The sequence below is a fragment of the Oncorhynchus gorbuscha genome, linkage group LG16 (assembly GCF_021184085.1).
Source record: "Oncorhynchus gorbuscha isolate QuinsamMale2020 ecotype Even-year linkage group LG16, OgorEven_v1.0, whole genome shotgun sequence".
NCBI lineage: Eukaryota > Metazoa > Chordata > Actinopteri > Salmoniformes > Salmonidae > Oncorhynchus > Oncorhynchus gorbuscha.
The window spans coordinates 78166862-78194442 of NC_060188.1; the positions used below are offsets into that span (position 1 = coordinate 78166862).

General features: G+C 42.6%; 1 protein-coding gene across 2 annotated transcripts in view; it reads left to right on the top strand.

Annotated features, from left to right (window-relative positions):
- LOC123999602 (unconventional myosin-Vb-like) overlaps positions 1-27581 on the top strand; it is an 84064-nt gene that overhangs the window by 46257 nt on the left and 10226 nt on the right. For both annotated transcript variants that reach the window (XM_046305520.1, XM_046305521.1), the window contains exons 16-29: positions 198-295; positions 2109-2195; positions 3168-3279; positions 3884-4095; positions 4280-4436; positions 6657-6896; positions 7165-7401; positions 8408-8501; positions 16217-16350; positions 16434-16553; positions 16660-16794; positions 17883-17945; positions 21029-21271; positions 24236-24330. In XM_046305520.1, the coding sequence (XP_046161476.1) occupies positions 198-295; positions 2109-2195; positions 3168-3279; positions 3884-4095; positions 4280-4436; positions 6657-6896; positions 7165-7401; positions 8408-8501; positions 16217-16350; positions 16434-16553; positions 16660-16794; positions 17883-17945; positions 21029-21271; positions 24236-24330 (2027 nt within the window). The remainder of the gene's footprint in view (positions 1-197; positions 296-2108; positions 2196-3167; positions 3280-3883; positions 4096-4279; positions 4437-6656; positions 6897-7164; positions 7402-8407; positions 8502-16216; positions 16351-16433; positions 16554-16659; positions 16795-17882; positions 17946-21028; positions 21272-24235; positions 24331-27581) is intronic.

A 27581-nucleotide genomic window follows, 5' to 3' on the forward strand; every position in this document is an offset into this window, starting at 1 on the left:
ACGTGCCTTTGGGCAGGAGTCTGTCTGTGCCATTGTCATAGTGCATTTCTAAAGAGTGTATTGAACCTTTCAATAGAAAGCAATGACATAACAAGTCTGTATTTTGACAATTTTGTGGGGAGTATGAACTTTCCCCATCGTAGATGTTTAATTCGTTTGCGGCAATTCTCATCCCCTTCTGTGTTTGTTTACTGTAGTTCCGTAGCTCCCTGCAGCTTCTCATGGAGACCCTGAATGCCACCACCCCCCACTATGTGCGTTGCATCAAGCCTAATGATGAGAAGGAGGCATTCTCGTGAGTAAATATTCATACCTTGACTCCCTTCCCTAATCAGATCTATAAGCCTGTGGTCTCCCACAGCTTAAGAAACAAGTGGTACGGTCATGGTGTGGTAATATTTCCATATGTAATAGAACTCTAAAGAACATGCATGTAGACAGGTGGAAAGACAGTCAGGAGAGAGTATTGTGTGGGAGAGACAGAGCGACATCACCTGGGTGTGCATGCTGTGTTTTTTCTTTGGTTGCCTTCGCCCTAGTGTAGCCTGAGGTACTGATTCTCTCTCTCTCTTGTTGAGTAACTCTCAAGTCCCCTTCAGCACTGTGCAAACTCTGGGGTGGCAGGTAGCCTAGCAGTTAGAGGGGTGAGCCAGTAAACAGAGGGTTGCCAGATTGAATCCCGGGTCCGACGGGGAAAATCTGTTGAAGTGAGCTAGCAACCAGGGGGTATCTGATATCAAAGATGCCATTGCCTGTCGTTGTGCCCCCCACAACAACTGCTCCATAGGCACCCATGGGCACCCAGTGTGTCAGCCCCCCCCCACCCAAGCCTATGTATGCGTGTCTTTGGGAGGGGTTGGGATGAAGCGGGAGTTACATTTTGGTTGGACCTTGGTACAGTTGACGTATGAAGTGATCGTCGTCTTAAAGGTAGACTCTGTGAAATGACATCACTACGCGCAGCACCGCAGATATTGAGATGAGCGAGATGCAAGACTTTGCTCTCACACAGTCACACACAGTATCTGCACATGTGCACAGGTTCACTTCATGCTGTTCACAGTGTGGTAGCTACTGGACCCAAAACAGCTGAGAAGTTGAGCATCACGCTTCAAAGCTCTTAGTTGTTGTGGAAATTTACTTTCTGCATCTATGCCATATCGCTGAGTCTACCTTTAATCTTAATCATACATGTTTCTCTTGCTCACCCTGGCACAACCATGTTGACTATTACTGGAAACTCTCATCCAAAATAAAGACTCAATAATCAATGTTGTCTTGATAAGCAGTGTAGAATGGGACATTTAAACCAGCACACTAGATATCCTAACTCCTGAGAAAACACTAAATATAACAAATGCAATGACCTATGTAAGATGGGACGTTGTCAATGCAGATACCCACAGGCTTTTGATTTGAGAGTTCGGTTTAGGAAGTGTATCGGTCTTAAACAGCACACATTGTAGGCAGAATGTTTACTTCAGAATAACAAGAAAGAAGCAGAGGTCAGATTATGTTGGCATCTTCTTGACACATTCTTCAGCACAAGGGCCTATTGAAGGTCTCTAAATCGAATGGTGTGCCTGCGTGAGTCACATGCTGTAGCTGGACTGTAGCAAACATACTGAAGGCTGTATGGAAGGAAACGCAGTCAGTCTGCCAAGGCAGCACCGAGCCGACTAACATTCACATCCTCTCAATGTCTCTGTCTTCTACCTAATGGAGATGTGCACAATGCTGAAAGAGAAGTTTAAGCTCAGGTAGGAAGAGAGGAACAGCTTTTACTTGTCTGTGTATTGTAACTATCCCTCTTCCCAGAATGCAAGTGGGATTTCATTGTGATGGTGGAACAATCTAGAAACTTTGTATAAGTGTTGTTTGTGTTAGTGTTTGCTGCATACAGTGTAAAACTGTTTTGCTGATCTTGCCGAGCCATCTTGTCACAAGAGGATCACAATGAAAATAAGTCAGACTTTGTGTTGTCCTTGATGATTTTACTCATTTACATGTATTTTTTATTTTTTTATGTATGTGCTTGTTTTTAAAATGGTTCAATGAATAAATCTAAACTGAAAACAAAAGGTATTTTGTCCCTGTCTTTGTTGCAGGTTTGAGTCTAGGAGAGCTGTGCAGCAACTGAGAGCATGTGGAGTCCTGGAGACCATCCGCATCAGTGCTGCTGGGTACCCATCAAGGTAAGATGCTTCTCATACACAGAGCACTACTGTTACGCTCTCTGCAGTGTGCGATAGTCGAAGCACAGAAATGAGTTGTAGTGCTTTGTGGCTCAGTTGGTAGAGCATGGCTCTTGCAATGCCAAGGGGTGTGGGTTTGATTCCCGCTGGGGCCACCCCCCAAAAATGATGCACACAAGTCTGTAAGTTGCTTTAGATAAAAGTGTTTGCTAAATGGCATATATTATTATTCTATATATTAAAATAGAATAGAATGTGATTGTTAAGGTACTCCTCTGTGATGTCATGGGCTTTCTCGATCTCCTAAGCAGGGGTGACATTGAATTCCGTCTCTCCTGAGATGCGTGCTTCCCTGAGGGAGAACAGGAGGAGAGCAATGCGCCACTGGGATTTATAAAACTAGCATATATAATGCATATATAATTTTTTAAGATGGTCATACCATGGATCAGTTAGATATTTTATTTAGAATTTTAGGACACCTATTGTATAGGTATCAAAAATATATATTGGAAAATGATTTGATAAAATATAGAATTTTACTACTGTAGCCTATAGAAACACATTGACTAAGATGTTCATAAACAGACAGTGAAAAAATGTATCAGAAGAAATAATGTTTTGAAGTATCTGTCCTATTCTTAGGAGTTATAAGTAAGCTGATGAAATATATACTTTTTTTGGACACACATTTAACCCCTTTTTTTGTTGGTACAAAACTACTTTCATACATTCTTTTTAAAAAGCTGATGAAATATATACTTTTTTACCACATTTACCTTCAGATGAGGCCCAGGTGACACTTGTGGGGTGTTGTAGAGCAAAACGGAAATCACCCTCGTGTTAGTGAGAGACTGATTTTGATGGAGACATTTTTATTATCTTAATTAGATTGTCAATTGACTCCTAAGGATTTTAAAACAGATATTTTTCTGATATATTTGATTCTCAGCCAGTCCTCTGTGATTCCAGGTGGACGTACCCAGACTTCTTCAACAGATACAGAGTCCTCATGAAGAAGTCAGATATGACCGTTGGAGACAAGAAGCTGGTGTGCAGGAACCTGCTGGAGACCCTGGTCAAGGTAAGAAAGAGTTGTTTCAGCCCCCAGAAGCCCCAATCAAGATGGGAGAGGAAATGTACGAATGTCTGAAGATATCTCTCTTGGATGACTTTTGTTCCTCCCCTGGCTGAAGGATGTTGTTCTTTTCAACAGAGCTCCCTAACTCCTTCAGGAGCCGTCCATCGTTATATTATAGAACCTACTGCATGGTTGTTCTGATACAGTATATGTTAACTTATCCAGTGTTGGGAGGAAACAGCTTTGAATGTATAACCTGGGGAATGGAGATGTAAAAAGGCAGATCATGAGTTTCAGTCCTGATGGAGGAATAGTGCTGTGCTCTTTAGGAATGATGGAGAATTAAGTATGCACAGTCTGGGAGGTATTCTCTTGGCTTCTTGCTTTTCTCCATCTCAGTACATGAGCAAGAGAATATGGAGTTTATTCAGGTTAATAAATGTGTTGAATCTTTGGACAGTATGTAATGGATTTCTTAGCTGGGTGGAAACTAATTAACCTTGTGTTTGGTCATGCCCACTGATGTAACTGCCTTGATGCTCCGTTGATTGAACTGAAGTTAATGAATTAATGGAAACAAAATGGAGCTGTCTTTCTCTCTCACCAGGACCCAGACAAGTTCCAGTTTGGTAAGACCAAGATCTTCTTCAGAGCAGGCCAGGTGGCCTACCTGGAGAAGCTGAGGGCAGACAAGTTCCGCTCCGCCTGCATCAAGATCCAGAAGACGGTGCGAGGCTGGCTGCAGAGGGTCCGCTACCAGAAGATCCGGAAGTCCGCCATCAACCTGCAGAGATATGGCCGTGGATACATGGCCCGCAGGTGAGAGGAGAAACACTACATTCTGTTACACTAACAAAGCAGCCGGTCAATTCAATACAAATAATTGTATTTTTCTTGATAAATCACACAAAAAGCGTCATGAATCACTTATCCCAAATGGCAATATCAGTGCCAGTAACTTATTTCCTCCTCTTTTTGCCGTCTTTTCTCCCGTCTGTCTCAGGTATGCGGAGCAGCTGCGTCTAACCCGCGCTGCTCTGACCTTCCAGAAGCAGTATCGTATGGTCAGAGAGCGGAGGGACTATCTAAGAGTGAGACAGGCTGTTGTCACCATCCAGGCCTTTACCAGGGGCATGTTAACGCGCAGGATCTTCCAGGAGGTACTACAACCACAACACTACCTGTCATGGCACTGGCTCACCTTTGCACCTTCTTTTTCCTGGGTTTTGTATGGGCAATTCCACCTTAAAATAATGATGCTGATACAATTTTTCACTTTAAAATGTACAGTTGAAGTCAGAAGTTTACATACACTTAAGTTGGAGTCATTAAAACTCGTTTTCAACCATTCCACAAATTTCTTGTTAACAAACTATAGTTTTGGCAAGTCAGTTAGGACATCTACTTTGTGCATGACACAAGTAATTTTTCCAACAATTGTTTACAGACAGATTATTTCACTTATAATTAATTGTATCATAATTCCAGTGGGTCAGAAGTTTACATACACTAAGTTGACTGTGCCTATAAACAGCTTGGAAAATTCCAGAAAATGATGTCATGGCTTTAGAAGCTTCTGATAGGCTAATTGACATCATTTGAGTCAATTGGAGGTGTACCTGTGGATGTATTTCAATGCCTACCTTCAAACTCAGTGCCTCTTTGCTTGACATCATGGCAAAATCAAAAGAAATCTGAAAATTGTAGACCTCCACAAGTCTGGTTCATCCTTGGGAGCAATTTCCAAACGCCTGAAAGTACCACGTTCATCTGTACAAGCAATCGTACACAAGTATAAACACCATGAGACCACATAGCCGTCATATCGCTCAGGAAGGAGTCGTGTTCTGTCTCCTAGAGATTAGCGTACTTTGGTGCGAAAGTGCAAATCAATCCCAGAACAACAGCAAAGGACCTTGTGAAGATGCTGGAGGAAACAGGTACAAAAGTATCTATATCCACAATAAAAACGAGTCCTATATCGGCATAACCTGAAAGGTCGCTCTGCAAGGAAGAAGCCACTGCTCCAAAACCACCATTAAAAAAAAGCCAGACGGTTTGCAACTGCACATGAGGACAAAGATCATACTTTTTGAATAAATGTTCTCTTGTCTGATGAAACAAAAATAGAACTGTTTGACCATAATGACCATCGTTATGTTTGGAGGAAAAAGGGGGAGGCTTGCAAGCCGAAGATCACCATCCCAACCGTGAGGCACGGAGGTGCCAGCATCATGTTGTGGGGGTGCTTTGCTCCAGGAGGGACTGGTGCACTTCACAAAATAGATGGCATCATGAGGAGGGACAATTATGTGCATATATTGAAGCAACATCTCAAGACATTAGCCAGGAAGTTAAAGCTTGGTTGCAAATGGGTCTTTCAAATGGACAATGACCCCAAGCATACTTCCAAAGTCGTGGCAAAATGGCTTAAGGACAACAAAGTCAAGGTATTGGAGTGGCCATCACAAAGCCCTGACCTCAATCCCATTGAACATTTTGGGGCAGAACTGAAATAGTGTGTGCGAGCAAGGAGGCCTACAAACCATACTCAGTTACACCAGCTCTGTCAGGAGGAATGGGCCAACATTCACCCAATTTATTGTGGGAAGCTTGTGGAAGGCTACCTGAATTGGTTGACCCAAGTTAAACAATTTAAATTCAATGCTACCAAATACTAATTGAGTGTATGTAAACTTCTGACCCACTGGGAATGTGATGAAAGAAATAAAAGCTGAAATAAATAAATCTCTCTACTATTGTTGTGACATTTCACATTCTTAAAATAAAGTGGTGATCCTAACTGACCTAAGACGGGGAATTTTAACTAGGATTAAATGACAGGAATTGTGAAAAACTGAGTTTAAAAGTATTTGGCTAAGGTGTATGTAAACTTCCGACTTCAACTGTATACCAAACAAAAACCAATGATTGCAAAGTTAAACAAATCATTCAACTCTGCACAAGGACTAATTTTAATAAATCCACTGAAAATTGGACAAAAACACTTTAAGAACATTGCAGATGCAAAGTTTGGTAAAAGAATGACGGTTTGTTGAAACATGTTAGCGATCTATCAGGAGTAAAGTGTTCATTGAGAAGATGACTCAGTGTTGGACTTGTTGTCCAGTTTGTGTGACTTGAAAATTGGAGACGACGTGCCTCCGATTTGAAATGGAATGTGATCAGGCGGACCTTGCAGAAATGCTGCATTCTATGGTGCCTTCTCAGATACACTAGATTCCTTTTGGATTGAGATCTCTAGAATTTCTCCGACGGGGAATTCTGAAGTTACCTACATATTTCCCATCACATTGATTGTACAGTATAATAAATGGTTCCTTGTCTCTGCTATCTACCTCCCTTCTCCACCTCCGCAGTTCCTTCTGCACCACAAAGCCATGATCATCCAGAAGCATGTCCGAGGCTGGCTCACCAGGAGGAAGTTCAGGCGGGCACGGAACGCCGCCATCACCATCCAGTGTGCCTACCGCCGCATGCGAGCCAAGCGGGAGCTGAAACAGCTGAAGATTGAAGCGAGGTCCGCTCAACATCTGAAGAAGCTCAACACGGGCATGGAGAACAAGATCGTCCAGCTGCAGAGGAAGATGGATGACCAGGTACAGTCAAAGAACCATGGTTCTACCCACGTTGTAGAAGTACAGTATAAGGCTAGTAGCCTACACAATGAGTGCTATAATGCAAAGATGGCTCAATGAAAGGACAATATTTTGGCACAATATTCATTTCCATTTGCAGTCATATTTTTACACAGCTAAAACCGTTTAGCTAGACTAAACTATCTGTAAATTATGTTAAAAAGTGATTGATTTGAAATTGATGTCCCATATTAGTAACCAGAGCTCTCTCTCCTGTCTCACTGTGTAGACCAATGATCTGAAGACTCAGAATGAGCAGCTGGTGGTGGCCAAAGCCTCCCTGGGCTCAGAGGTGAACAAGCTGCAGAAGGAGCTGGAGATGATGCGGAGTCGCCAGGGAGATGGCAGTCAGCTGACCTCTCTTCAGGATGAGCTGGAGAAGCTCAGGGCTGAGCTCCAGGAAGCACACGCCCACATGAAGAAGCTGGAGGAGAAGCACAGCAACGAGAAGATGGGACTGGAACAGGTGAGCTATCAATCACTAAAGGGGCGAAAGTACATTTTCTTTTTACAAGGCTGTCACTGTTTTATCTTTTGTTTTATATGTAATGTAAGTGCTTTAATATGTTCCCCAAGGAAGAGTAGATGTTGCCTTGGCAGCAGCTAATGGGGATCCCTAATAAATACAAATAGTTGGGATTTTGTATGCTGTTAAAGTGTTGAAGAGAGCAATCCTCTGCATCCACATGAACTAGGATGAATGGCAGTTGTGCAGTACCTCAAGCAGCCCTTTTTCTGATTAGCAGACAGGTTGCCATCTTTCTCTGTTCATTTACATCATTCAGAGTTATTGGACTACTGAACCTTCTGTCGAATGAACAAAACCTATCTTTCTGAAACGCGTTGGTGAAAACAGCCATTAAGTGCCTGAGTAGCTCCAGAAAATGCTTGTAGCAGCGTTTTTACTGAATGTAAAACACCTGATTCTCAAGGGATTTCCTCTAACAATCTCACAATGGATTTAATTGGATTTAATTGGACTGTATCAGTGTTCTCCTACTGACCTGAAAGTGATACAATGCATATATTTTTGTATTGTTTTGGCCTCCTGACAGGAATTAAGAAAGCCATTGTTATGTACATTGGGTGTGCGCTTTTGCAGTGCCCCAGTGGTAATGGACGCCCCTCTTTGGCCCTTTGATTCTCTTCTCTTCGAGTCGGCCATTTTGTCACAATGCAGGGGCTGTCCCTGGCTCTCTAGCTCTGTCTGACATCACTATGAGAGCCTCACACACAGGAACTACAGATTCAAGTCACTTAAAGAGAAACAAACAAAATACTTGTTGGTCACTTGTAGAGGACCTTTAAAGTATGTAGCATCTATTGTGTTTCAAGGTTCCCCACGGATTGAAGTAGCAAATGAAAATAGGTTAAACAAAATCAACTGCTCTTGAACTGGCCAACCAGCACCTTCTAATGTCTCTATTTCTTTATTTTATTCAAGCTCTTGTTCTTTTTTTTGTATTTCTTAGAGAGTGGAGGAACTGGACAGGGAGAATTCTATGCTGAAGAGTGAAAAGGAGGAGATGAACCGAAGGATTCTGCACCACTCCAAGAGCACGGAAGGTGAGTGCTTTTTATATGTCCTACACTCTTCAAACCCCTAAAAGGGAAACGATAGCGCCACAGTGATTAGCTGATGTACAGGAGTGGTTGAAGGTAAAATGGTAGACTCACAGTTAGCCCTGCAGACTGCTAACCCTGCCCTGAAGGGAGGGATGGCTTGTTTCCCCACACAAGAGAGGTTTCTGTTTGGAAGTTGGACGAGAGAAGCAGAAACTGCATCAAGTTATGCAGCAGCAATGTGAGACTTAAAAAATTAACTGTTTAACCTGAGACTGGAGTCAGCCATTGTTTATCACTGGGTGCACGTGGGGAAGTGTCACCTATTAGCTTTGAAATATCTATCTGTATATGTGCTAAAGTCAGGTATTATAGGTAGACTATTGATAGTTAGATATTTGAAATCCTTTGTCAATGGACTTCTTTTTGTCAATAACAAGTTACTTATGGTTTACAGCATCATCATCTCTGAACATTACCACTGCCCTCTCTTATCTGAAGGCCATGTGCAATACTTCAACCAGGAGATTTCATCACAGAGCAGTTAATGAAAGGAGATCATTTTTCGTAATAATATCACCAGCGTCCGGACAGTCTTCTCTGGTGGAAATTGAAATAGCTAGCCAGAGGCAGAGTAGAGTTATTGGTCTAATCTGCTCTCTTTATCTGCAGTGTTACTAATAGGTTCTCTGGGGTCCCCTTGGGTTGAGCGCTATAGCACTGTGTACTTTAACATTATTGTGCTTTTTCTTTTCTACTAGCAGTTAGACCAGCATTTTGTCCAGGCTGGTGTAATGATATTGAGCTAGGGATGTTACATACCAGAGAACCCCTGTTATTAATGTCTCACATTATCAGTTCAGTAGCAACATACTATGATCCCAGTCATTTTGCCTTTTTATTCAGTCCCTCATAGTGTGATATGGGCCTCTTAGGAACCATGGGGATGAAAAGAGTCATCAGACCGCCCACCAGAGCATATAAAGATGATATATACATTCAAATAACGCATGCAAGGGTAGGTTTCAGATCATGAAACTAATAGAGCCTCTTCAATCTCTGTTTAATTCCCCTGTCATATTGTATTGCGGCCATATCTTCAGAGAGAGAGAGGCTGTGTGATATGGAACTGAGCCGGTGGGGGGGGGCAGCAGATAGAAAAGACTGCATCAGCAGTTATCTGGAATCATGGCAATACATCATCTATCCCTAAAATGAACACATGAAATGGTGGTGAGTTGATATTCAATACCTCTAATGAAGTGTATTGTAACTTAGTGATGGCTTGTTTTCTGGTCACTGCCTTAACTGAATTGGAGGCTCATCTAAAGGACAGCAATTGAGCAATAGTACACAGCAAAAAATATCAACGCAACGTGTAAAGTGTTGGTCCCATGTTTCATACACTGAAATAAAATAACCCGAAAAATGTCCCTATGCCCACAAAGCACAAATTTGTTTACATCCCTGTTCGTAAACATTTCTCCTTTGCCAAGATAATCCATCCACCTGCACCAAAAACAACAGGTGTAGACCGTACTGTGAAATGCTTACTTTCAAACCCCCGAGCTGACAAGGTACAAATCTGTCGTTCTGCCCCTGAACAGGTAGTTAACCCACTGTTCCTAGGCCGTCATTGAAAATAAGAATTTGTTCTTAACTGACTTGCCTAGTTAAATAAAGGTAAAAAAATACATTTAAAAAAGCCTAATGCAGTTCAAGAAATAGTAGGGATGATGCGAATTTTCGCAGCTTTTTGTTAAAAATCACGCAACATTTCAAAGTCCTGCTACTCATGCCAGGAATATAGTATATGCATATGATAAGTATGTGTGTATAGAAAACACTCTGAAGTCTCTAAAACTGGTTAAATCGTGTCTGTGGCTATAACAGAACGTGTTTAGGAGTAAAAATCCCTGGTAAAACTGTTTACCAAACACACAAAACAAATATTCATCCGCCATTCAATGTATTGTCTAAGGCGAATGAAAATAAATGAGGATGCCCTGTAAACGCCTACAGCTTCCACACGATGTCGCCAGTACTGGCATTTCAAGTCTGCTTTATCCTTGGTTAGATGACGTATTGGCCCTTCCTGTTTTAGGCTCACCACAGGATGTTGTGAAATTAAAAACATGGACGATGATTTCAAGACTTGCTGCTATCGAATACAGATCGCCCCGTGATCAATTTTATAGATTATTAACGTTTACTAATACCTAAAGTTGGTTTAGAAAAGTAGTTTGAAGTGATTTGTAAAAGTTTATAGGCAACTTTTGTAATTTTAAAAAGTGACGTTGCGTCTTGGAAAGGGGCATTTTCCTGGATCAGACCGGCTTCCAGCAAATGACATTTTGGCTATACAATGACAGATTTAATCGGGAAAAATACCCAATTGTGATGTTTATGGGACATATAGGAGTGCCAACAAAGAAGCTCGTCAAAGGTAATGAATGTTTTATATTTTATTTCTGCGTTTTGGGTAGCGCCCGCTACCGCAAAATCTGTTGTTTAGGTGACGTTGCGGTATTTAGGGGGGTGCATGCTATCAGATAATAGCTTCTCATGCTTTCGCCGAAAAGCATTTTACAAATCTGACTTGGTGGCTAGATTCACAACGAGTGTAGCTTTAATTCAGTACCTTGCATGTGTGTTTTAATGAAAGTTTGAGTTTTATCAAAAACTATAGGTGGCGCTCTAACATTTCCGCTGATTTGGTTCCGCCACAGGAACACTCCTCCATAAAGAAAATATTTACAAAATAAACTTAAGTATAAAAAAAAATGTAATAAGTAACACAATAAAATTACAATATTGAGGCTATATACAGGGGGTACCGGTACTGAGTCAATGTGCGGGGGTACAGGTTAGTTGAGTTAATTTGTACATGTAGGTAGGGGTGAAGTGACCATACATAGATAATAAACAACGAGTAGCAGCAGTGTAAAAAGTAAGGGGGGTCAATGTGAATAGTCCGTGTGGCCATTTTGATTAATTGTACAGCAGTCTTATGGCTTGCTGGTAGAAGCTGTTAAGGAGCCTTTTGGACCTTGACTTGGCACCCTGGTACCGCTTGCCGTGTTTAGCAGAGAGAACAGTCTATGACTTGGGTGACTGGAGTCTTGGACAATGTTTTGGGGCCTTCCTCTGGTGTGGCATATCAATAAGCTTATTAAACAGCATGATCATTATACAGGTGCACCCTGTGCTGAGGACAATAAAAGGCCATTCCAAATTGTGCAGTTTTGTCACAAAGCACAATGCCACAGTTGTTTTGAGGGAGTGTGCAATTGACATGCTGACTGCAGGAATGTCCACCAGAGCTGTTACCAGAGAATGTAATGTTAATTTCTCAACCATAAGCTGCCTCCAGCGTCCAACCGGCCTCACAACCACAGACCACACTAACCACGCCAGCCCAAGAGCTCCACAACTGAAGAATGTTTCTGACATTTTCTACCAGACATTCTCAGGGAAGTTCATCTGTGTGTTCGTCATCCTCACCAGGGTCTTGACCTGACTGCAGTTCAACGTTGTAACCGACTTCAGTGGGTAAATGTCACCTTCGATGGCCACCGGCACGCTAGAGAAGTGTGTTCTTCACAGATGAATGCCGGTTTCAACTGTACTGGGCAGATGGCAGACCGGGTGAATTGCGTCATGTGGGCGAGCAGTTTGCTGATGTCAACAAACAGAGTGCCCCATGGTGGGGTTATGGTATGGGCAGGCATAAGCTGCAGAAAACGAACACAATTTCATTTCATCGATGGCAATTTGAATGCACAGAGATACCGTGACAAGATCCTGAGGCCCATTGTCGTGCCATTTATCAGCTTTATTGGTCCTCCAATAATCGGTATCGGTGTTGAAAAATCATAATACATCAATAAAATCAATTTAGCCTCAAATAAATAATGAAACATGTTAAATTTGGTTTAAATAATGCAAAAACAAAGTGTTGGAGAAGAAAGTAAAAGTGCAATATGTGCCATGTAAGAAAGCTTACGTTTAAGTTCCTTGCTCAGAACATGAGAAAAGATGAAAGCTGGTGGTTCCTTTTAACATGAGACTTTCATATTCCCAGATAAGAAGTTTTAGGTTGTAGTTATTTTAGGAATCATAGGACTATTTCCCTCTATACAATTTGTATTTCATTAACCTTTGACTATTGGATGTTCTTATAGGCACTTTAGTATTGCCAGTGTAACAGTATAGCTTCCGTACCTCTCCTCGCTCCTCCCTGGGCTCGAACCAGGAACACAACGACAGCAGCCACCCTCGAAGCAGTGTTACCCATGCAGAGCAAGGGAAACAACCACTCCAAGGCTCAGAGCGAGTGACATCTGAAACGCTATTATAGCACGCGCTAACGAGCGCCATTTCACTTCGGTTACACCAGCCTCATCTCGGGAGTTGATAGGCTTGAAATCAAAAACAGCACAATGCTTGACGAAAAGCTGCTGGCAAAACGCAAAGAAAGTGTGGTTTGAATGAATGTTTACACGCCTGCTTCTGCCTACCACCGCTCAGTTAGATACCTAGATACTTGTATGCTCAGTCAGATTATATGCAACGCAGGACACGATAGATAATATCTAGTAGGCAGAATGATTGATTGTTTTTATAAGATAAGTTTAATGCTAGCTTACTGCAAGTTTACCTTGGCTTACTGCATTCGCGTAACAGGCAGTCTCCTTGTGGAGTGCAACGAGAGAGGCAGGTCGTTATAGCGTTGGACTAGTTAACTGTAAGGTTGCAAGATTGGATCCCCTGAGCTGACAAGGTGAAAATCTGTCGTTCTGCCCCTGAACGAGGCAGTTAACCCACCGTTCCTAGGCCGCCAAGAATGTGTTCTTAACGGACTTGCCTAGTTAAATAAAGATTAAATAAAGCTGTAACAAAAAACAAAAACAAAAAAATCGGCCAAATCGGTGCCCAAAATTACTGATTTCCGATTGTTTTACGAAAACTTGAAATCGGCCCTAATTAATCGGCCACTCCGATTAATCGGTCGACTTCCACTCTGGATTGATGTGTATGACAGCGTGTTCCAGTTCCCGCATATATCCAGAAACTTCACACAGTCATTGAAGAGGAGTGGGACATCATTCCACAGCCCACCATTACCAGCCTGATCAACTCTATGTGGAGGAGATGTGTAGTGCTACATGAGGGAAATGGTGGTCACACCAGATACTGACTGGTTCTCCGATCCACGCCCCTACCTTTTTTTTAAAGCTACACTATATATACAAAAGTATGTGGACACCTCTTTAAATTAGTGGATCCGGCTATTTCAGCCAGGCCTGTTACTGACAGGTCTATAAAATCAAGCACACCGCCATGCAATCTCCATAGACAAACATTCACAGTAGAATGGGCTTACTGAAGAGCTCAGTAACTTTCAGTGTGGCACCGTCATAGGATGCCACCTTTCCAACAAGTCAGTTCATCAAATTCCTGCCCTGCTAGAGCTGCCCCGGTAAACTGTAAGTGCTGTTATTGTGAAGTGGAAACGTCTAGGAGCAACAACAGCTCAGCCACGAAGGGATAGGCCGCACAAGCTCACAGAACGGGACCACCAAGTTCTGAAACGCATAGCATGTAAAAATTGTCTGTCCTTGGCAGCAACACTCAATACCAAGTTCCAAACTGCCTCCGGAAGCAACGTCGGCACAAGAACTGTTCGCCGGGAGCTTCACGAAATGTGTTTCCTTGGCTGAGCAGCCGCACACAAGCCTAAGATCACCATGCGCAATGCCAAGCGTCGGCTGGTGTAAAGCTTGCCGCCATTGGAGTGATGATTTGACAGTCAGACGGATGAATCTGGGTTTGGCGGATGCCAGGAGAATGCTACCTTCACCGATACACAGTGCTAACTGTAAAGTTTGGTGGAGGAGGAATAATGGTCTGGGGCAGTTTTTCATGGTTCGGGCTAGGCCCCTTAGTTCCAGTGAAGGGAAATCTTAACGCTACTGCATACAATGACATTCTACACGATTCTGTGTTACTAACTTTGTGGCAGCAGTTTGAGGAAGGCCCTTTCCTGTTTCAATACAACAATGCCCCTGTGCACAAAGATAGGTCCATACAGTAATGGTTTGTCGAGATCGGTGTGGAAGAACTTGACTGGCCTGCACAGAGCCCTGACCTCAACCCCATCGAACACCTTTGGTATAATTGGAACGCCAACTGCGAGCCAGGCCTAATTGCCCAACATCATTACCGACCTCACTAATGCTCTTGTGGTTGAATGGAAGCAAGTCCCCGCAGCAATGTTCCAACATCTAATGGAAAGCCTTTACAGACAAGTGGAGGCTATTATAGCAGCAAAGAGGGGACCAACTCCATATTAATGGCCATGATTTTGGAATGATATGTTCGACGAGCAGGTGGCCACATACTTTTGGTCATGTAGTGTCTCTGTGACCAACAGATGCACGTCTATATTCCCAGTCTTGTGAAATCCATAGATTAGGGCCTAATTTATTTATTTAAATTGACTGATTTCCTTATATGAACTGTAACTCAGTAAAATTGTTGAAATTGTTGTGTGTTGCATTTATATTTTTGTTCAGTGTAAAAGAATCAAATCAAATCAAATCACATTTATTTATATAGCCCTTCGTACATCAGCTGATATCTCAAAGTGCTGTACAGAAACCCAGCCTAAAACCCCAAACAGCAAACAATGCAGGTGTAAAAGCACGGTGGCTAGGAAAAACTCCCTAGAAAGGCCAAAACCTAGGAAGAAACCTAGAGAGGAACCGGGCTATGTGGGGTGGCCAGTCCTCTTCTGGCTGTGCCGGGTAGAGATTATAACAGAACATGACCAAGATGTTCAAATGTTCATAAATGACCAGCATGGTCAAATAATAATAAGGCAGAACAGTTGAAACTGGAGCAGCAGCACAGTCAGGTGGACTGGGGACAGCAAGGAGCCATCATGTCAGGTAGTCCTGGGGCACGGTCCTAGGGCTCAGGTCCTCCGAGAGAGAGAAAGAAAGAGAGAATTAGAGAGAGCATATGTGGGGTGGCCAAGATGTTCGTGGCCAAGATGTGGCCAAGATGTTCAAATGTTCATAAATGACCAGCATGGTTGAATAATAGTAAGGCAGAACAGTTGAAACTGGAGCAGGAGCATGGCCAGGTGGACTGGGGACAGCAAGGAGTCCTCATGTCAGGTAGTCCTGGGACATGGTCCTAGGGCCCAGGCCAGTTGAAACTGGAGCAGCAGCATGGCCAGGTGGACTGGGGACAGCAAGGAGTCATCATGTCAGGTAGTCCTGGGGCATGGTCCTAGGGCTCAGGTCCTCCGAGAGAGAAAAAGAAAGAGAGAAGGAGAGAATTAGAGAACGCACACTTAGATTCACACAGGACACCGAATAGGACAGGAGAAGTACTCCAGATAAACAAACTGACCCTAGCCCCCCCGACACATAAACTACTGCAGCATAAATACTGGAGGCTGAGACAGGAGGGGTCAGGAGACACTGTGGCCCCATCCGAGGACACCCCCCGGACAGGGCCAAACAGGAAGGATATAACCCCACCCACTTTGCCAAAGCACAGCCCCCACACCACTAGAGGGAAATCTTCAACCACCAACTTACCATCCTGAGACAAGGCCGAGTATAGCCCAGACAGGCCGACTGAAGAGACTCAGTTGGAAGTGAATGAAAATGATTGTGGACTGGTCCTGTGTGTCTGTGTTACAGACCAGGAGAGCAGTGCATCCCAGAGTGTGGGTCGGGTCCAGGCAGAGCTGGATGAGGAGAGGCAGCGCTACCAGAACCTGCTCAGGGAGTTCTCCAGACTGGAGCAGAGATATGACAACCTACAGGAGGCCAAAGTATGTGTGTGCCTGTGTATGTATGTAAGTGTCTTATGCCAAGATAGATGTCCAATGGTCCCCTGTCTCCTCCTACCCTTCAGTTCCAACCTGGCCACAAGAGAAACAATTCTACTCAGAGCAGCCTGGAGTCTGACTCCAACTATCCTTCCATTTCTACCTCGGAGTTGGGAGACACTGACGATGCAATCCAGCTCGTAGAGGTAAGACCTCTTAACTAGTATGAACCAGTCTTATACAGCCTTATACCGTCTGTACATAGTTACTTGTACTAGTTTTTTGTTGTGACCTGATATTGTCACCCTGCAGGAGATGGGAGTGGAGAAGGCAGCAATGGACATTGGTGTGTTCATGAAGCTGCAGAAGCGTGTTAGAGAGCTGGAACAGGAGAGGAAGAGACTGCAAGTCAACCTGGAAAAGATGGAGGACCAGGTTAACTGCAAGGTGGGCCCATGTCTCAGTCTTTTTGTTTGATTTCACCTTTATTTCACCAGGTAGGCTAGTTGAGAACACCTTTATTTAACCAGGTAGGCTAGTTGAGAACACCTTTATTTAACCAGGTAGGCCAGGTGAGAACACCTTTATTTAACCAGGTAGGCCAGGTGAGAACACCTTTATTTAACCAGGTAGGCCAGGTGAGAACACCTTTATTTAACCAGGTAGGCCAGGTGAGAACACCTTTATTTAACCAGGTAGGCTAGTTGAGAACACCTTTATTTAACCAGGTAGGCCAGGTGAGAACACCTTTATTTAACCAGGTAGGCTAGTTGAGAACACCTTTATTTAACCAGGTAGGCTAGTTGAGAACAAGTTCTCATTTGCAACTGCGACCTGGCCAAGATAAAGCATAGCAGTGTGAACAGACAACACAGAGTTACACATGGAGTAAACAATGAACAAGTCAATAACACAGTAGAAAAAAAGGGGGAGTCTATATACATTGTGTGCAAAAGGCATGAGGAGGTAGGCGAATAATTACAATTTTGCAGATTAACACTGGAGTGATAAATGATCAGATGGTCATGTACAGGTAGAGATATTGGTGTGCAAAAGAGCAGAAAAATAAATAAATAAAAACAGTATGGGGATGAGGTAGGTAAAAATGGGATTTTCAGCGATTTTTGCAATTCGTTCCAGTCACAGGCAGCAGAGACCTGGAACGAAAGGCGGCCAAATGAGGTGTTGGCTTTAGGGATGATCAGTGAGATACACCTGCTGGAGCGCGTGCTACGGATGGGTGTTGCCATCGTGACCAGTGAACTGAGATAAGGCGGAGCTTTACCTAGCATTGCCTAGTGTAGTTATTTTCTTACTTATTTTTGTATACTTCTAAAATACCTACACAGAAGTTTCTGCTTTTACTGCAGGTTGAACTTTTGACCTTAAAAAGATTTTGTCTTGAATACCTTTAAGTTTAAGATCAGGATCGTGATCCTCAAACTTGGTGCTTGTGTAATAACATTGCACAATAGTGGCCTGCCTCCGCCTTATCAACCTGAAGTGGAATGATTACGATTTACAATCTCTCTTAGGGAATTGAGCCAAAGACTACGTCGGAGCAAGAGAGTGAGGACCTGGCCTACAACAGTCTCAAGGTACAGATCCATCCACCACCACACAGATACACACACACATACACGGACAGTGTGCAGTACGAGTCTGCAGTGGGATGTCTCTATTTGTGGTGTTTGATTTCTTCTTCACTCTGGCTGTTCTGCTGTCTTTGGCCGTCCTGCCTATGAAACTGTGGGTGAGTGGAACTTCCAGAGGATAGAGAGGTACTGGCAGGCACGGCATGGGTACATGGTAGGATAAAGCGCGATACTGGCAGGCAGGCACGGCATGGGCACATGGTAAGATAGAGAGAGATACTGGCAGGCAGGCACGGCATGGGCACATGGTAAGATAGAGAGAGATACTGGCAGGCAGGCACGGCATGGGTACATGGTAGAATTTAGACAAAATAGAGCGGTTTGTGGAGAGAGTTGGGTAGAGATGCCGGTGGGACAGGCAGGATTTGGGTGAGATCGAGAGAGAGGTAAGTGGGAATAGCGTGACAGGATTCCAGCAGGGATGCTCTGATGGGAGGGTGCCATGTAGAGAGAGAAGGCACCCCAGGGGCAGAATTTGATGTTCAGGTAATGTGTAAAGGGAAAGAACACGCAAGCATTTATTTTATTTAATAACTCATGTTCAGCATATGTGCCTTGGTGAGATAGAACCACTCTTGCTTTTGGCATGGATAAATCATTAACTTCTATGGCACAGTTGAGATCAACAGTGTGATTAAAAGTCTAATGCATTACAATATTATCAGAAGAGTCCATCTCAAGGTGCTTTTGAATTTATTCAAAAGTACAAGAGTTCAAAGTACAGGAGAATCCAATTTGAACATTTTAGAATATTTTTTGAATGTACAACATCAATAGATATATGGAGAATAATAAATAAAATGTGATATGATCTGAATATATGAAATTATTTTCATTTAAAGATTGTACCCCCCAAATGGAAAAATGACAAAATAAATATAAATTTGGTCACCCACAAAATTGGCCCATCTTTACAGGGGGCTTGCTTTTTGCATCTCGGTCAATAGCACCATAATACCACACAACACAGGGTTTAGATTTGATTGGCAGTAAAAATATGTGTGTCATGGTTTGAGTCATGGGTCCTATTGTCGCTAAGCAAAAATGTTGCCCATTGGAACTTGAAGTCTGTAGAAGAGAACCTTATAACTACTATTGGTGCCTTTATTTATGCTGAGGGACTCACTGCAGAGAGAGAGGTGAACACAATTAGTCACTGGTACAGTATTTTAGAATATTAATAATCTTAATCTTAGTAATCCATTTATCAACTGCAGTAATCTGAAAGCCATGGCTGGCTTTTACCTACATTCCTTAGCTCAGAGTTTGGTAACAGGAGGCTTTGGGCCAAAACCGGCCTGCAAGTTAAAAATAATTGGTCCCCCAAACGTTTTTTTGGGGCCCCCCAGCATTTGCAGGAATCACTAGGAATTCAGCTAAAAATGTGTTTAATTTAGGAGATCTGTTTCCAAGTATTCCCACAAATAAAATAGACGTGATTGTGTCTAAATGTAATCAACGTATGAAATGTTATTTCAAATACAATCTCTTTTTTGGCTTAGTTGTGGTCACTTTGCAGTGTACAAATTATGATCATTATTTTCCGGTCCCCCGACCGACCATTCGCTCAGACAAAAATCGGCTTGCGGCTGAATCAAATTGCCTACCCCTGCCATACTGTAGATAAATAGCTACTTGCCATAGCTAAAATGAAAATCAAGTACAAATAGTTTTGATGTCTCTACAAGGATTTACTTACTAAGCTACTCACAATGAGCACAGTTGCATCCACACAATAATATGATTATTGTGGATAGTCAGATTACTATAATAGATCATTTAAAATGTTTACATGCTTTGCAAGAAGAATGATTTCCCTAATAATCCTGTTTACATGGACACATCTCAAGTCAGGCTACCTAAAAGGACTTTCATAAATGCAGAAAATCAGCAATCAAAATAAAAAATGTATCACGGTGACCATGTTGTTTTTGCGAAGGCAATTTCATTCTGAGTTTGGATCTATAAAGTCTGTATGTGAAAATGATTTGTAAGATGCATTCTTTCAGTTTTTCCGAACTCCGCTCGTGCATAAGAGGGAGGCTTGGGCTACCAGTGCTGGCACATGTGCACATCAAATACACAACTGGAACGCAAATTAAGCTTTTTTACATGTCTTAATCATTTTAAAGATTGCTCAGAAAACCAGTGCTTTAATCAGCGTATGCTTACTTCGATTATGACCGTATGCTGATTTAAGATGAGCAGAGTAAGGCGTTTTACTATTTTCATACTCGGCCTACTGCCATAATCAGTTTAATATCAAATGATTGGCGTGCATGTAAACATACTCAATGTGGCAGCACTCACATATTATTCTGCTCTACACTGAGTGTACAAAATATTAAGAACACCTTCCTAATATTGAGTTGTACCCCTCCCTGTTTTGTTCTCAGAACAGCCTCCATTTGTCAGGGCGTGGACTCTACAAGGTGTCGAAAGCATTCCACACGGATGCTGGCCCATGTTAACGCCAATGCTTCCCACAGTGGTCAAGGTGGCTGGATGTCCTTTGGGTGGTGGACTATTCTTGATAGACATGGGGAAACTGTTGAACATGAAACCCAGCAGCGTTGCAGTTCTTGACACAAACAGGTGTGCATGGCACCTACTACCATACCCCGTTCAAAGAGACTTCAATATTTAGTCTTGCCCATTCACCCTCTGAATGGCACACATACATACACAAACCATCGCTCAGTTGTCTCCAGGCTTTAAAAACCCTTCTTTAACCCGTCTCCTCCCCTTCATCTACACTGATTGAAGTGGATTTAACAAGTGATATCAATAGGGGATCATAGCTTTCACCTGGATTCACGTTGTCAGTCTGTCATGGAAAGAGCAGGTGTTCTTAATGTTTTGTACACTCAGTGTATATTACTTTATTACTTTTATTGCTATCAATCAATGTCATTCTTTCCAACATTGAGCCTTGGTATTTAATCACTTTGATAACCAATGATTACATAAACTCCATTTTAGATTGCCAATAAATCTCTTTGTACTTTGGCCGTGTGTTTCCACAGAGGCAGGAGCTGGAGTCTGAGAACAAAAAGCTGAAGAACGACCTGAACGAACTGAGGAAGGCCATTGCTGACCGCGCCTCCCAGAACAGCTCCTCCAATGAGCTGCAGGACGGCTACAACCTGCTGCTTGGCCAGCTCAAAGCAGCCAATGAGGAACTGGAAGTGCGCAAGGAGGAGGTCCTCATCCTCAGGACTCAAATTGTCAGTGCAGCCCATCAGAAAGAGGAGACAACCAATCAGATCGTAAGTTGACAAACTGGGAGTTAAATTGACATGGCTTTGGTTGCCTGTACTTGGGAAATGCAGCATTGATTGTCCACTTTATATGTCCCTGTTTGCTTATCAAAAGGTTATCTACAGGCACATTAATATACTTTAATATACACATGAATATACACAGATGATATACTTTTCTTGTTTGTGACTCTGGGTTGATGGGCAAAATGACTATAATGTGCTGAAACTTTATTAGGTCAAATCAGCCAGATTAAAAGCACCAGCTGTCAGAGCAGCTCACAGATTACTGCACCTGTATTCTATTCCCATCTATAATTTAGCCCCAACAACTACCTCTTCCCCTACTGTATTTATTTATTTTGCTCCTTTGCACCCCATTATTTTTATTTCTACTTTGCACAATCTTCCACTGCAAATCTACCATTCGTGTTTTACTTGCTATATTGTATTTACTTCACCACCATGGCCTTTTTTTTGCCTTTACCTCCCTTATCTCACCTCACTTGCTCACATCGTATATAGACTCATCTTTCTACTGTATTATTGACTGTATGTTTGTTTTATTCCATGTGTAACTCTGTGTTGTTGTATGTGTCGAACTGCTCTGCTTTATCTTGGCCAGGTCGCAATTGTAAATGAGAACTTGTTCTCAACTAGCCTACCTGGTTAAATAAAGGTGTTCTCAACTAGCCTACCTGGTTAAATAAAGGTGTTCTCAACTAGCCTACCTGGTTAAATAAAGGTGTTCTCAACTAGCCTACCTGGTTAAATAAAGGTGTTCTCAACTAGCCTACCTGGTTAAATAAAGGTGTTCTCAACTAGCCTACCTGGTTAAATAAAGGTGTTCTCAACTAGCCTACCTGGTTAAATAAAGGTGAAATATAAAATATAAAAAACATGATAGACAGTCTTCAGCTTCTTTACACAAAACAAAAAAATGGAATAAGAAACATTTGATCAAATGTCACATTCAAGTTGGGTTCAGACAAAGGTACAGCCTCACTACATTTAAAAATATATATATTTGAGTTATATAGCAGACACTCTTATACAGAGCTACTTACTGTAGTGAGTGCATACATTTTCATACTTTTATTTACTGCTCCCCTGTGGGAATCGAATCCACAACCCTGGCGTTACAAGCTCCATGCTCTACCAACTGAGCCCCACAGATCATTAGTATGTATAGACTAGTATGTAACTAGAGTCATTATGAGACTTATGACAGAGACTGGCCTCCAACAGAGATGGGACTAGGAGTGTAAAATACTGGGAGTCGATGGCAGATCAGTCCTAACATGGTAATGTTCCTACAGTGTATTAACCTGAACTTATGTCCCGATGATGGGGATTGTTAATGCGATCTCCCCATGCTGCTAAAGGACCTTGGGCAGCCAGACGTTTGGTTTGGGAGGGAGTGCCTCACCGCCGACTCAAGGACAGGAGAGCAGAAAGGATGATGGTGTGGAAGGCAGAAGAACAAACAGTCTTTAATCACCGAGGCGTATCTCTCCAATTCTCACTCCTCCTCATGCCTCACAAAGACGTTTCCCTAACAGAGAGAGAGATGTGGCAGAAAGAGGAAGAGATCACTGTCAGTATCATGACTCTCTTTATGTGGCTTAGTTAATATATCAGACAACTGAGCGGCTCTCTCCCAGTCCCACCTTCTAGGTTAGTCGAGGATATGCTTGGCGTGTCATACTCCTTAGAAGGATTTTTAATTTTAAAAAATAAAAATTAATTTCACCTTTTATTTAACCAGGTAGGCCAGTTGAGAACAACTTCTCATTTACAGCTGCGACCTGGCCAACATAAAGCAAAGCTGTGTGACAAACAACAACACAGAGTCACACATGGAATAAACAAACGTACAGTCAATACCACAATAGAGAAAAACTAAATATATACACAGTGTGTGCAAATGGTGTGAGGTAAGGCAATAAATAGGCCATAGTGGCGAAGTAATTACAATTTAGCAAACTAACACTGGAGTGATAGATGTGCAGATGATGATGTGCAAGTAGAAATACTGGTGTGCAAAAGAGCAAAAAAGTAAAAACAATATGGGGATGAGGTAGGTAGATTGGATGGGCTATTTACAGATGGGTTGTGTACAGCTGCAGCGATCGGTAAGCTGCTCAGATAGCTGATGTTTAAAGTTAGTCAGGGAGATCTAAGTCTCCAACATCAGCGATTTTTACAATTCATTCCAGTCATTGGCAGCAGAGAACTGGAAGGAAAGGCGGCCAAAGGAGGTGTTGGCTTTGGGGATGACCAGTGAGAAATGCCTGCTGGAGCGTGTGCTACGGGTGGGTGTTGTTATCGTGACCAGTGAGCTGAGATCAAGCGGAGCTTTACCTAGCAAAGACCTATAGATGACCTGGAGCCTGGTCTGGTGACAAATATGTAGCGAGGGCCAGCCGACGAGAGCATACATGTCGCAGTGGTGGGTGGTATATGGGGCTTTGGTGACAAAACGGATGGCACTGTGATAGACTGCATCCAATTTGCTGAGTAGAGTGTTGGAGGCTATTTGTGATTATGATTGACATGTCTTGCCCTCAGAGATGATGGCCTGTCTCACCCTCAGAGATGATGGCCTGTCTCTCTGATTATTTCTTCCCCAACTGATTGGTTCAGATGCAGACTTAGACAGGCGCTGGCCTGTAGTACGTGCGTTGAGGACAGTTTTACTACAATAAAAGCGAAAGGAAGGGGGATACCTAGTCAGTTGTACAACTGAAATGTGTCTTCCACATTTAACCCAACCCCTCATACTGTAAGACTGAGGTTTATGAGTGAGTAATAAACACTGATTGGGTTTGATCTAAAGAGGGAAATAGATGAATCGATAAATGTCTGCATTATTCATTACCTTAAAAAGCAGTTGTATCCACCAACACTCTCCCAATGTCTTTACTATGGGCCTGATGGTATCGGAAATTTATCTCCCTCTCCTCTCCATAGGAAACAAATAACGTGCCTGAATGGACCAACAGCAAGAAGCCCATAGACAAGGAGGAGGCTGTGAGGGCCTACCATGGACTCTGTGAGTCTAAGAAGTAAGTTTGTCTTTCTGTACCTACTATTGTGAGTGCAGTAATGGAAAACAAACAGGCCTGTGATGAATATGGATGTTTGTGTTTTTTCTCTCATACCCACTGGTGCACAGAATGGGCAGCAATGTTTTTCAATGTAAATATCACATGGTTACTTATGGATTGGATTGAAAATGTGTCACACTGGTGGTTCAGCTTTCATTCTATGTGACTGCAGACAATTACATAAGTGTTGCCTACTGTAGTTTTGTCCAACTGGAGATTGCCTAGAGACGTTCACATCTGTACCTCTATGCCCAGATTTCAGTTCTACTACCAACATCAGTCAGTTGTAGTCCAACAGACCCAGTTTAGCTACAGAATGTTCAAGAGAAGAGAATGACTTTATTATCCCCATGGGGACATTTTTTATTTATTTCACCTTTTATTTAACCAGGTATGCTAGTTGAGAACAAGTTCTAATTTACAACTGTGACCTGGCCAAGATAAAGCAAAGCAGTCTGAAACATACAACAACACAGAGTTACTCATGGAGTAAACAAACATACAGTCAATAATACAGCAGAAAAAGTCTATATACAGTGTGTACAAATGAGGTAAGATAAGGGAGGTAAAGGCAATAAATAGGCCATGGTGGCGAAGTAATTACAATATACCGATTAAACACTGGAGTGATAGATGTGCAGAAGATGAATGTGCAAGTAGAGATACTGAGGTGCAAAGGCGCAAGATAAATAAATAAATACAGTATGAGGATGAGGTAGTTGGATGGGCTATTTACAGATGGGCTATGTACTGGTGCAGTGATCTGTGAGGTGCTCTGACAGCTGGTGCTTAAAGCTAGTGAGGGAGATATGAGTCTCCAGCTTCAGTGATTTTTGCAGTTTGTTCCAATCATTGGCAGCAGAAAACTGGGAGGAAAGGTGGCTAAAGGAGGAATTGGCTTTGGAGGTGACTAGTGAGATATACCTGCTGGAGCGCGTGCTATTGGTGGGTGCTACTATGGTGACCAGTGAGCTGAGATAAGGTGCGGCTTTACCTAGCAAAGACTTGTAGATGACCTGGAGCCAGTGGGTTTGGCGACGAGTATGAAGCGAGGGCCAGCCAACGAGAGCGTACAGGTTGCAGTGGTGGGTAGTATTTCGGGCTTTGGTGACAAAACGGATGGCACTGTGATAGACTGCATCCAATTTGTTGAGTAGAATGTTGGAGGCTATTTTGTAAATGACATCGCTGAAGTCGAGGATTGGTAGGATGGTCAGTTTTACGAGGGTATGTTTAGCAGCATGAGTGAAGGATGCTTTGTTGCGAATAAAGGAAGCCAATTCTAGAGTTAATTTTGGATTGGAGATGCTTAATGTGAGTCTGGAAGGAGAGTCTACAGAGAGTTTACAGTCTAGCCAGACACCTAGGTATTGTGGTTGTGGCTCTGTGCGTACAGTGCCTTGAAAAGGTAGTCATCCTCCTTGCTGTTTTTCCTATTTCGTTGCATTACAACCTGTAATTTAAATGTATTTTGATTTGAATTTCATGTAATGGACATACACAAAATAGTCCAAATTGATTAAGTGAAATGAAAATAAAATGAAAAAAAGTGCTATGTATTCACCCCCTTTGCTATGAAGTCCCTAGATAAGACTTCATAGCCAACCAATTACCTTCAGAAGTCACATAATTAGTTAGATTGCACACAGGTGGACTTTATTTAAGTGTCACATGATCAGTCACATGATCTCAGTATATACCTGTTCTGAAATGTCCCAGTGTCTGCAACACCGCTAAGCAAGGGTCACCACCAAGCAAGCGGCACCATGAAGACCAAGGAGCTCTCCAAACAGGTCAAGGACAAAATTGTGGAGAAGTACAGATCAGGCTTGGGTTCTAAAAACATATCAGAAACTTGGAACATTCCACAAAGCACCACCGAAATCCATTATTTAAAAAATTGAAATAATATGTCACCTCAACAAACCTGCCGGACCAGGCAAGGAGGGCATTTATCAGAGAGGCAACAAAGAGACCAAAGATACCCTGAGGTAGCTACAAAGCTCCACAGCGGAGATTGGAGTATATGTCCATAGGACCACTTTAAGCCGTACACTCCACAGAGCTGGGCTTTACAGAAGATTGGCCAGAAAAAAATAAGCAAACACGTTTGGTGTTCACCAAAAGGCATGTGGGAGACTCCCCAGACATATGGAGGAAGGTACTCTGATCAGATGAGACTAAAATTGATTTTTTTGGCCATCATGGAAAACGCTATGTCTGGCGCAAACCCAACATCATCCCCACAGTGAAGCATGGTGGTGGCAGCATCATGCTGTGGGGATGTTTTCATCGGCAGGGACTGGGAAACTGGTCAGAATTAAAGGAATTCTAGATGGCGCTAAATGCAGGGAAATTCTTGAGGGAAACCTGTTTCAGTCTTCCAGAGATTTGAGACTGGGACGGAGGTTCACCTTCCAGCAGGACAATGACCCTAAGCATACTGCTAAAGCAACACTCGAGTGGTTTAAGGGGAAACATTTAAATGTCTTGGAATGGCCTAGTCAAAGCCCAGACCTCAATCCAATTGAGAATCTGTGGTATGACTTAGAGATTGCTATACACCAGCGGAACCCATCACACTTGAAGGAGCTGGAGCAGTTTTGCCTTGAAGAATGGGCAAAAATCCCAGTAGCTAGATGTGCCAAGCTTATTGAGACAAACCCCAAGAGACTTGCAGCTGTAATTGCTGCAAAAGGTGGCTCTACAAAGTATTGACTATGGGAGGGTGAATAGTTATGCATGCTCAAGTTTTTTGTTTTTTGTCTTATTTCTTGTTTGTTTCACAAGAAAAAATATTTTGCATCGTCAGTGGTAGGCATGTTGTGTAAATCAACTGATACAAACCCCTAAAACATCTATTTTAATTCCAGGTTGTAAGGCAACAAAATAGGAAAAATGCCAAGGGGGGTGAATACTTTCACAAGGCACTGTACATTAAAAATACAATCCGAGATAGACAGAAGACACACACAGACAATATAAAGTGCAGTTCATGAGCGATTAATGATCATCTGTACTCTACAGTATATACACTATACACGATAGAACATTCTGTCAACTGCAATGTTAGTTGTAGGCCAGTCGGCTGGTCCTACTGGTGGTTTTAGACTTTCAGGAACCTTACTGCCCCTGGGATAAAGAATCGTTTGACTCTATTCCTCTAGTGACCTGTAACATTTCCCCGAGGGGAGTAACTCAAAACCCTA